General features: G+C 53.5%; 1 protein-coding gene across 1 annotated transcript in view; it reads right to left on the bottom strand.

Annotated features, from left to right (window-relative positions):
• Positions 1 to 611: 611 nt before the first annotated feature.
• trabd2b (TraB domain containing 2B) overlaps positions 612 to 11,623 on the bottom strand; it is a gene marked incomplete at its 5' end in the record, with an annotated part of 22,584 nt that continues 11,572 nt past the window's right edge. Inside the window, 3 exons of the mRNA XM_084436180.1 lie at positions 612 to 1,343; positions 1,474 to 1,746; positions 3,630 to 3,726. Of these exons, the coding sequence (XP_084292306.1) occupies positions 1,094 to 1,343; positions 1,474 to 1,746; positions 3,630 to 3,726 (620 nt within the window). The 3' untranslated portion in view covers positions 612 to 1,093. The remainder of the gene's footprint in view (positions 1,344 to 1,473; positions 1,747 to 3,629; positions 3,727 to 11,623) is intronic.

Below are 11,623 nucleotides of genomic sequence, written 5' to 3'. Positions count from 1 at the left end.
AGCAGGATAGATGATCGCTGTGGTTGTTCAGTGATTGTCAATAAAAAGGAGGGAATGTTTTCTGAATGCTATCTTACTAGTGTCTCGTGAACACCACTTTGAAGAAGCCCTTGTTTATAATAGGATACTTCTATTGCATGTGGTGTATTATAGACGTCATGATATCACTGAAACTCTTACATCACATGAAGGTGTTACGACTTGTAATCTCAGATGAACACTTTATGGTTGTGCGAAGACAGGACTCCTGTTATTTGATTTAGTGAGTGCAATAGAGATTCACAGTAGCTGTGGTCTGTTTACAACTATGTATGATACAGTAGTCAAACTAACCAAAGTCAGTATAACTGAATGCTAAAGTAACCATTATGAAAACTGTTTCAAACACTTTTGTTGAACAAAAAAGTTCCCAGCGGGAGCCAGTAGGGGGCAGACAGAAATCACGTTTGGGTCATCGGTTACTGTGTTGTATGTAGAATTAGTCTGATGTAGAATCAAAGCACACATATGTATATGAAGGAATATGCAATTCGCTCATGTCAATTTCAAAAAGTTTATTTTTCAGTAATCAACAAAAGCAAGAAAATATACTCTTTGAGAAATAATAAATATACAATATTTCTTTATGAACAAAATGCACAATTTACAAAATCAACATCTGTGTGCTTCTCCGCCTATAAAATATCAGTGACATTTTATTACATAGTTTATCACAGAGTTATAGCTGTTATAGTCATTAGTAAGCCTATTCTCAATAATTAATATCAATATTAATTTCATTTTCATCAACATTTTCTCTGAGGCGGTAGACACAAACTCAGACCTTAGTACTACGCTCACCTTCCTATCGTATTGTTTTCATGAGCTTTTTGAAGACTCATCCACATCTTTCATTGTGTTTCGGAGGCTGTACGGTACATCTTCACAAACTGGAGCTGCCGCCTCGACAGACGCCCGTCGCCGGACTTCCTCTCAGAGGTGGTGGGCGTGTCTAGACTAGTCCTCCGTCATCAGCTCCGCCTCCCGCCGTGTGTGCGTTCCAGACCTGCAGCTCTGCTGCACAGTGTGTATGTGAGGTGGCTCCTCCTTGTGGTCAGGAGGTGAACAGCATGTGTGAGACGAGCCAGGTCAGCAGGCAGGGGAGAGTGTGTCCGGGTCCGGCGCTGGGCTGCCCTGAGCTGGGGCCGGGCGTGGCGAAGGCGTGGCCGGGCGGGTCGTAGGCGGGGCTGGGGGCCTGCGCTGGGGGGTAGAGCTCCGTCCTCCGGCGCTGCTCCTGGTGGGTGAGGGGGGGCTTCGCGGTCGCGTAGCCGTCGACTACCCTCACGTGGGGCTGGGGGGTGGAGCTGGGCGGGGAGCGAACACACGCAGTCAGGTTAAACTGGAGATGAGAGGTGCTTTAAACAGAGCGTAACGACAAACGGTCGGACAAGGCCGGCGTCCGCCAGCGCGGGGATAAAGGGTAGCATCTCTCACCCGTCTCCGATGCGAACCCACAGGTCGCTGAAGAGGCGGGGCCGGCCGTGGCCGCGCTGGGTCTTCCGAGGCCGCTTGTGGCGCCCGAACTCCTCTAACTGACTCAGGCTGTCGGGTAGAAGCATGTGGGGAAGCTCCTCCTCCTCCTCCTCCTCCCCCAGGCGCTCCTCCGCCTCCACCGACCGGGTCACCCACCCGGGTTGCGTGGCCGTGCCCGCCTCAGGGCTCTCATCGCTGGGGTTCGCCGTGGCGTCCTCCCCCTCAGGCACACTCCTGGAACAGGAACATCAGACTTAGAGGTTTACTAACATGCATGGAGCCGCCTAGCAGAAGTGTCGTAGGGTTTTGCCGAGGGTGTGTTTTACGCTGGCTATCCTTGTGTCATGGTAGAGAACCAGCCTGCGTTGTTTTGTAACCGCTATCGTGCACCTATAGCCTACTCACGATTCAGAGGTCTTTAAACTTCAAACAGGGACACGACGACCCCTGGTCTTGTAAAGTCTTTACGGAGTGCTAAAATCAGCCACAAGCCACAAGAGAGAAAGCCATAACCCCGATGGCATGTCGTCTAAGTGACATCTGCCCAGACCACCCTGAAACCGCCGCTCTACACTTCCGCTCATATACTCTCTCTCCTCCACTCCCCCTCTCTCAACCTCCTCCCCTCCTCCCTCCCTCCCTCCACCACCCCCTTTCAATCGGAGGTCACATCTCATGTTATCCATGTCACTTCCTGTTTGAGGGGGGGGGGCATAGCTCGATCCTCATAGGAAACTCTGTGCCCCCCCATCAGTGAATTCACCCCAGAGGTGTTCCATTTAAACAGCTCCCCCAGACCACACACACATTTGGCCCCAGTGTTCAGCTCTGGCTCCGCGTTGAGTCGATTATCACGTCAGCCCCGCGGGTTGGCTTTGATATGACACGCTTTCATTCTCTCTCATAACCGCCGGTCCGAGCTCAAAACATCGCCCCCCCCCCCCCCCCCCCCTACTGCGACGCCTCCCGTTTCTCACACTTTGACGCGTTAAGAAGCACAAAGTCTCACGATCAGAGCCGAGCCGATCGGCGCCGTACGAGGGGCCGGGTTCGAGGGTTTACGGCCGTCATAAACGCCCGTCGTCATGTTGCCAGTCCGTGCTGTTTCGCTCACTTGTGTCGCCTCCTATCAGCGCTCAGAGCGGGCGCTGTGGGTTTTGAGGCCCCTCCCCCCGACCGCAATCAGTCAGTCCACTTGTCAAGCTCTAAAATGGGAACCGCGCCGGGGCCCCACAGCTGGCCCCTGGAGGAGGAGGAACAGTTACAGATGTCATTTGCAGACGGGGAAGTGAAGTTCGTAAAGCGTCGCTTGGACGGGGGGTGTTTAACTGGAGCTTGGCTGATGCCATTTCCCCGGCTGTGCCCCCCCTACCGCCCCCCTACGCCCCCCCCCCCCCTGTTCTCGCCCTTGTCAGAGTGGGGTGTTGGAACCATTAGCGCTGTTGTTTTAATGGTCCCGACCTGCCCTGGCTCTCTGGCTCCAAACCCCACCCCCACCGCCCTCTGGCTCCACCCCTCCGGCCCTCTGGCTCCACCCCCCCCAGTCCTCTGGCTCCACCCCCCCCCGGCCCTGCTGGCCCCACCCCCCCGGACCTGCTGGCTCCACCCCCCCGGCCCTCTAGCTCCACCCCCCCGGCCCTGCTGTCTGCGGGGTGAGAACCCAGGCAACGGGGGCGCAGGGATGCGTGAGTTCAAGGAGGGATTTGTAGGGGGTGCGTGAGGTGATGGAGCAACCCTCTCCGGGAGACAGGTGGGTGTCGGCCTCCGGGCGGGGGGGGCCATGCCAGGGGATGCCTGGAGAGGCTGGCCCACCTCTGCCAGCTGGCGGAGGGCGGGGAGGGGGGTCGGGGTATCAAAGGATTCCTACATAGCTGAGGTTTAGTTGTGGCAGCGCATTACAAGAACCATATGTGCCACGTTTGGCTCGTCTGCTGGGGTGAGTGTGTGTTGTTCTCAGAGATTATGATGTATGAGACATTGTTAAGTTATGGGGTAGCCTTTGTGTACATGGTGTACAATTTCTGTTCATAGCAACCCGAGTGTGGATGGATAAGCCGGTTTAGCCACCCATGTGCTGTATGTACCCAAGATGCACTGCGGGAAGGCAGGATACTCACTCTGTGATTGGCTCCTGGTGATGGGACGGCGTGTGCACCACCTCGTAGCCCTCCTGTCTCAGGATGTCCAGCACACTGTGGTTCCCCAGGAAGTGACCTAGGACGAAACAGGAAGAGGCCGTGGGAGTGGGAGGAGCTTCCATGACAGGCGGCGGTACGAAACAGAGGCCCTGGATCTTTCAGGTGTACTTGTTCTGGTGTAATGACCCCGTATAGAGGGCACTCTAACCCCCCCCACCCCTGCAGCCCACGTGTGATTCCTCCACTCCGACATCAAACAGACCCCCGGACCCAAACTGATGAAAGCTTTTTTTTATTTCTCCCAACAGCAGATAATCCCATGTGTCACTCAGCCCAGCAATAAGCTCTAATGCTGGTTGACATCACCCCCCCCCCCCCCCACCCCCACCCCCCCCAGTATTATTAACAACACGCTGACAATCTTCAAGGTCCTCGATCACTTTTTTCAGGACCTCTGTTCTATTATCGTGATTTTATTGATCATTCCTCAGAGAAAAACACACTTTCTTGGCCGCGGAGTTCAAAGGCTGCGCTGGAATTGGCCGGCGAGTGAGGAGAGAGAAGAGAGAGAGGAGAGAGAGGAGAGAGAGGAGAGAGAGGAAAGTGAGGAGAGCCTAGCGAGCGCCGGCCAGATCAGACGGGCCGATTACAGCTCTGAGCTCTCCACCCCCCCCCCCCCCCCCATCCCATCTTCTCCACACACTCTCCACCTCCCCCCATCCCATCCTCTCCAAACACTCTCCTGCACCCCCCCCCCCCCCCATTTCCTCTCCTCCTGCCCCCCCCCCCTTCCCCCCGGTCCTCCTCTCCTCTCCTCTCCTCTCCTCTCCTCTCCTCTCCTCTCCTCTCCTCTCCTCTCTCCTCTCCTCTCCTCTCCTCTCCTCTCCCCTCCCCTCCCTCCTCTCCTCTCTCCTCTCCTCTCCTCTCCTCTCCTCTCCTCTCCTCTCCTCTCCCCTCCCCTCCTCTCCTCTCCTCCTCTCCTCTCCCCCCCTCAGGCAGAGTCAGGTACCCAGCTGGGTGTTGACAGGCCGACCGGCCCCTCAATCTGCACCAAGCAGACATTTCATTCATTTCAGCCATGAGGCCCTTTCCATGGCCGGGAACCCTTGTCCCTCTATGCGTGGGTGGGGTCAAACCGTGCGCTCCACGTGCGCTATTTATTTTCCCTCCGCTCTCTGTCACGCTGCACATAAACAAGTCAGAACAGAGGCCTCACAGAGGCGGGCCCTCACCACAGACTGGCAGCGTGTGTGTGTGTGTGTGTGTGTGTGTGTGTGTGTGTGTGTGTGTGTGTGTGTTCGTGGTGTGTGTGTGAAGGGGTGTGTGTGTGTGTGTGTGTGTGTGTGTGTGTGTGTGTGTGTGTGTGTGTGTGAAGGGGTGTGTGTGAGAAGGGGTGTGTGTGTGTGTGTGTCCGTGGTGTGTGTGTGAAGGGGTGTGTGTGTGTTCGTGGTGTGTATGTGTGTGTGTGTGTGTGTGTGTGTGTGTGTGTTCGTGGTGTGTGTGTGTGTGTGTGTGTGTGTGTGTTCGTGGTGTGTGTGTGTGTGTGTGTGTGTATGTGTGTGTGTGTGTGTGTGTGTTCGTGGTGTGTGTGAAGGGGTGTGTGTGTGTGTGTGTGTGTGTGTGTGTGTGTTGGTGGTGTGTGTGTGAAGGGGTGTGTGTGTGTGTTCGTGGTGTGTGTGTGTGTGTGTGTGTTTGTGGTGTGTGTGTGAAGGTGTGTGTTCGTGGTGTGTGTGTTCGTGGTGTGTGTGTTCGTGGTGTGTGTGTGAAGGGGTGTGTGTGTGTGTGTGTGTGTGTGTGTGTGTGTGTGAAGGGGTGTGTGTGAAGGGGTGTGTGTGTGTGTGTGTTCGTGGTGTGTGTGTGTGAAGGTGTGTGTTCGTGGTGTGTGTGTTCGTGGTGTGTGTGTGAAGGGGTGTGTGTGTGTGTGTGTGTGTGTGTGAAGGGGTGTGTGTGAAGGGGTGTGTGTGTGTGTGTGTGTGTGTGGTGTGTGTGTGAAGGGGTGTGTGTGAGAAGGGGTGTGTGTGTGTGTGTGTCCGTGGTGTGTGTGTGAAGGGGTGTGTGTGTGTGTTCGTGGTGTGTATGTGTGTGTGTGTGTGTGTGTGTGTGTGTGTGTGTGTGTGTGTTCGTGGTGTGTGTGTGTGTGTGTGTGTGTGTTCGTGGTGTGTGTGTGTGTGTGTATGTGTGTGTGTGTGTGTGTGTTCGTGGTGTGTGTGAAGGGGTGTGTGTGTGTGTGTGTGTGTGTGTGTGTGTGTGTTGGTGGTGTGTGTGTGAAGGGGTGTGTGTGTGTGTTCGTGGTGTGTGTGTGTGTGTGTGTGTTCGTGGTGTGTGTGTGAAGGTGTGTGTTCGTGGTGTGTGTGTTCGTGGTGTGTGTGTTCGTGGTGTGTGTGTGTGTGTGTGTGTGGTGTGTGTGTGAAGGGGTGTGCGGAGGCGCGAAGGTGCGGTCGTCTCCCTCCTAGCTACCAGACGACCGCAGGGACGTCTGTGGGACGTTAATCTCACTTTGAAACTTTCCTCGTTGGTTTCCTTAATGAGTCGTGTGTGTACACACTGTAGAGTCCGCACGCCCGCCGGTAAACATCAACACGCCCGTGCAGGTACACAAACCACAAACCTACACACACCTGCTCCCGAACCCCCCCACCAAACGCCACAGCCGCTGCCCCCCCCAACACACACACACACACACACACACACACACACACCTCGTCTCCAAACACACACACACACACACGTACGCACACACTTCGTCTCCACACACACACACGCACAAACAAACAAACACTACACACGCACGCACCCCGCCTCTCCCTGTGTCTCCCAGTCTTGTTTATCTGTCGACCACGCTGGGTATCACATGACAGTAAACGAGCCAATGAGAAGCTGTGTGTGAGCGTGGCCGGTTCAGAGGCCAGGCCCAAAACAAACCCTTTACAGGCCCTTAACGAGGGGCCCTGTAACGAGGGGCCCTGTAACGAGGGGCCCTGTAACGAGGGGCCCTGCTCTAACAGCCCCCCCCTGCTGACCCCGCCTCCCAGCGCTGCCTGACAGGCAGAGAAGGCCTGGAGGAAGCCGGACCGTCCTCCTCCTCCTCCTCCTCCTCCTCCTCCTCCTCCTCCTCCTCCTCCTCCTCCTCCTCCTCCTCCTCCTCGGCGCCCCCCTGCTGCCCCCTCCCCTGCTGTCCGGGCACCTCGCCATCCAGACTCCGCTCTGTCCGTCTGTCCCTCTCCTCCTCCTCCTCCTCCTCCTCCTCCTCCTCCTCCTCCTCCTCCTCCTCCTCGGCGCCCCCCTGCTGCTCCCTCCCCTGCTGTCCGGGCGCCTCGCCATCCAGACTCCGCTCCGTCCGTCTGTCCCTCTCCTCCTCCTCCTCCTCCTCCATCCCACTCTTCTTCGTCTCAGTGGGAGGTGTGGCGTTGCGGCGCCGCCAGTGGGTTTGCCACCCAGGCTCGGTGGTCCGGCCGCGTCGGCGCCTCGTTACTCATGGCCCTCCCCCCCCCCCTCCTGTGTGTGTGCAGCCCTCCCTCTCTGCACCGCACCACACACCTCACCCCCAACCCCGGCCCCTCCACACACACACCCCTGGACACGGAGAGGGGATAGGGAAGACGGAGAGTTAGGGGAGAGAGAGAGAGAGAGAGAGACAGAGAGAGAGACAGACAGAGAGAGCGAGCGTGTGAGAGAGAGAGACAGAGAGAGACAGACAGAGAGAGAGAGAGAGACAGAGAGAGAGACAGAGAGAGAGACAGACAGAGAGAGAGAGACAGAGAGAGAGAGACAGAGAGAGAGACAGAGAGAGAGACAGACAGAGAGAGAGAGACAGAGAGAGAGAGACAGAGAGAGAGAGAAAAGGACAAGAAAGGAAGTAGGAGAGAGAAAGAGGACATGAGGGGGAGGAGCAGACTGAAGGGCTGGTGGACACCTGAGGAGGACATGGAGGAGAGGAGGTGAGGAGGGAGGAGGTGAGGAGGGAGGAGGAGAGGAGGGAGGAGGTGAGGAGGACACGGAGGAGAGGAGGGAGGAGGTGAGGACACTGACGTACGCTGCACACAGACCACACGCCGGGCCCCAAACAAACACAGGCTGCTGCTCCCCCCCCCCCCCCCCGAGTCACAGACGATGACAGGGAGGAGGAGAGATGAGAAGGGAGAGATGGGAAAGAGAGACAGCAGGAGGGCTGGACGACCAAATGGAAACAAACACACTGGATATCAAAAACACAAGTGAAATACCTCCCTTTAATTGGAAATGATACTGTGTGTGTGTGTGTGTGTGTGTGTGTGTGTGTGTGTGTGTGTGGGGGGGGGGGGGGGGCACTCAGGGGTAGTCTCTTTCTGACTCACTCGCTCGACTGTTGTCCACAAGTTCAGAATGACTAATGTAACGACGCCTCAATAAATCCAGCAGCATCCCAACTCCCAGCCCTGGGTGTACGTTTGCACTTTTACAGGACCAGCGCTCGCCATAAATCACACTACAGCCGCCCAGTCAACAGGCCCAGGGCACAGAAACACTACCCACAATGCATCTGAAACAGCTGAACCGTTGCCTTGGACGGAGCAGACCCCGGCTGACGAGTAAATCTAAAAGAGAGACCAGGAAATTCCACCCCGAGGCCCTCTCTCTCTCAGGCTTTGTTTTAGTAGTGGGATTAATGACAATCAGGAGTCTTTCCTTTCCCCTCCGTGTCCCCCCCTCCCCCTCCCACTCCCTCCCCCCTCCGTGCCCCCCCCCCTCCCACTCCCTCCCCCTCCGTGTCCCCCCCCCCTCCCACTCCCTTCTCCTCCGTGTCCCCCCCCCCCACCCGCCCCTCCCACTCCCTTCTCCATAATGATTTCACTCCCCATGCATGCAGCCTGGCGCCTCCGCCCCACGCTGAGGTGTTAGGACCGTGGGCCACGGACGGGTCCCTGGTCCCCCGGCGGAGGGGGGGCCTCTCGGGGGGGGGGTGGGGGTGGGGAAGCCCCCAGGGGACCGGGGCTCCGGACCACATGGGCCGTGTCTCGCGGCTGCCGTCGGGACCGGGGGTCACTGGCTTTCTGTAGGCGCATTAAAAGTGTTTCCCTCCGAGCTTTAAATATTTAGACTGCGCGAGTCGGCCGGGTCCTCCTGTCTCTGCAGAGTGTGCAGCGGTCAGGAGAGACAGGACAGGGTGTGTGCTGCCGGGGGGGGGGGGGGGGGTACAGGGACTAGCAGGGGTGAGTCTGTGGTGGGGGGGGGCGGGGGGGGGGGGGGGTACAGGGACTAGCAGGGGTTGAACCTGTGGTGGGGTTAAAACATTTAGTGAAAATTGCCCCCATGGTTTGTTTTTGTTCCTGACAACTGAGTTCTTTACTCCCTCTACGGTAGAATGGGCAGGGGGGGGGCAAACCAGCCGACAGGCTTCTGGAAAAAGGCCCCTTTCTTACACACACACACACACACACACACACACGCATAAACATACAGTACACGCACACGCATACACACACGTGTACGCACGCACACACACTTAAGCAACACATACATGTAGCGTAGCGCCTACATGTGACGGAAGCCATGGCTTCATCATAGAACCACGCTCCAACAATCATCTTTATTATCTTATTCCTGTGCCATCATTTCATTTCCTCTCCTCCCTCCTCCATATGCCTCCTCCCTTCCTACCTCCCCCCTTCCTACCTCCTCCCTTCCTACCTGCAGCCTCCCCGCCTCCTAAATCAAATACACCTTAAGCTCTCATATCAGCTGATGACAGCTGATGTGTGTGCATGCGTGCGTGTGTGCGTGTGTGTGTGTGTGTGCGTGTGCATGTGTGTGCGTGTGTGTGTGCGTGTGTGTGTGTGTGTGTGTGTGTGTGCGTGTGTGTGTGTACAAGAGACATAGGAAGAGCGATAAAGAGGAGACAGGGAGAGCGCCTACATGTGGCAGGAAGCCCATTAGGGTTGAGTGAACTTTGATTTGTTGTTTCAGCTGAAGTGAAGCGTGTAATCTAATGATTAGACTAATGAGCTGTACAGATCTAATTAGAGCTGGGAATCGACCTACAGCAGGCTATGCTAAGCTACACCAGGCTATGCTAAGCTACACCATCCTATGCTAACTCTCTACACATATTTTTATTCTATGCTAAGCTACACCAGATCTAATTAGAGCTAGGAATCTACCTACAGCAGGCTATGCTAAGCTACAGCAGCCTATGCTAACTCTGTACACATATTTTTTATTTTATTTAACCTTTATTTAACAGTCACACTGAGATTTACATCTCTTTTACAGGTGAGTCCTGGCCAAGAAAAGCAGCATAGTTTCATACAGATAAAACAACATTATGCAAATACATTATGCAAATACATCACTAGTAGAACGTGAGAGGACATGGCTTAAAAATACAGTAAGTGAAAATATATATAAAGAGAGCAGAGAAAACCTAGACACCTTCAAATATAGTGAACCACCTAGAAACACGTACATGGAGACGAGAGCAGCTCAGAGATCTGGGTTTTAAAGGAGCTGATGGGTACTAACTGAGACAGCTTCAGGTCGGGTTGCGAGTTCAGTTTTTCTGTGTGGAATGTTCTATAGTATGTAGCTCAGTGAGCGTAGGCTGTAATGTCCGTGACTCTGTTGGGTGGGTAAGGTGCTGAGGTATGGTGGAAGCTGACCCAAGATCAGTTTGTACAGGAAGATGTAGAAGGTGGTTAGTCTCCTTACTGTAAGTGATGTCCAGCCTGCTAAAATATGATGCTTGTCTATTTAAAACATAATTTTTCAAGTCAAGAAAGTCGTAATATTGTAAAGCAGTTATTCCAGAACAAGTTTTAAATTATTTTAACAGGTGAAAATCACTATTAGTCATGTTGAGAGCTGCAGGAATGTGAAGGGAGAGTTAATCAGTTCTGTAAGAGCTGGCATGGGAGATCAGCTTTACAAGGTTTTGATGAGTCTTAAAAGCTCCATTAGATCACTTTTTATAGTTCAATATTCAGCTTTATTTGCTATTAGTTTATGAATTGGCCTTAGAAAGACCCCAAAAATCATTTTTGTGACATGAGACTGCATGAGACCCTGTGAATTTATTATTTTAGTATTTCGGTATACTGGTTAGTACACTGACGGGAAATCATGTGGTGGAAGCGGAAGTGACACGTTTTGCGTGTCACAATATCAGGAAGACAATAAACACTTCGCCCGCTCATACAGACATACTAGAGCTGATATATCTGATGTTACAGTGTCTATGTGTTATATGTCTATATTTCTCTGTAGGGTTTCCAAGATGGCTGCTGAAGAACTTCCTTTAACAAACATGATTTATTAGTCACAGACACGTGTGCAATGGGTGGCGATAGTGTCTGGATTCTCCCAAAAATGGAAGATTTACTTATTACTTATAATTACTTCTGCTTTTGTCTGAATCTAAAGTGTAAGTTAAAGTATTACTGGGTTACTGAAAGTAGTTACAGAATGATGTTAATTCTAAAAGAGAAAAGAGGTTTTTTTGGCTCTACTTTTCAATTCTTAAGGAAAGACTCACAATGCTACGGGTGTTCATAAACTAGCATGTGGTTCCAACCGTGTCTGGTTCTTGTCTGTATGTCTGGACCCCAGAAGGCCCTAGTCTGCCAGACCAAGGCCCCAATGACAAGTGAGCACACAGTCAGCTAACTTGTTGAAAGATTAATCCATATACAGTATCTTTAATTGTACGTACATGTTTAGCCCGCCCCAACGACAGCGTGGGGAGAGAGTTGGAGTTTGTGCGTGCTTACATGTTTGTTTGTTACCTGTGATTGAAATTCAAGTCTCACCAAAGTGTTTTGTTTTCCTACTTGACTGTTGTTCTAACTTTGTAGTTCGTTCCTCTAGAATCAGTCTGTTAAAACTACAAATTGTTCCTGTGTGACATCACTTCCCTGTCCTCTTCATCCTGAAACTGTGTCACTTCCTTTTTTCACGTTATAAACTATCGCTTTCGTTCCCATCTGACTCACTCTGCCCGG

Source organism: Borostomias antarcticus (genome assembly GCF_949987555.1).
Source record: "Borostomias antarcticus genome assembly, chromosome: 3".
Lineage (NCBI taxonomy): Eukaryota > Metazoa > Chordata > Actinopteri > Stomiiformes > Stomiidae > Borostomias > Borostomias antarcticus.
This window is presented reverse-complemented; position numbering and strand designations above follow the sequence as displayed.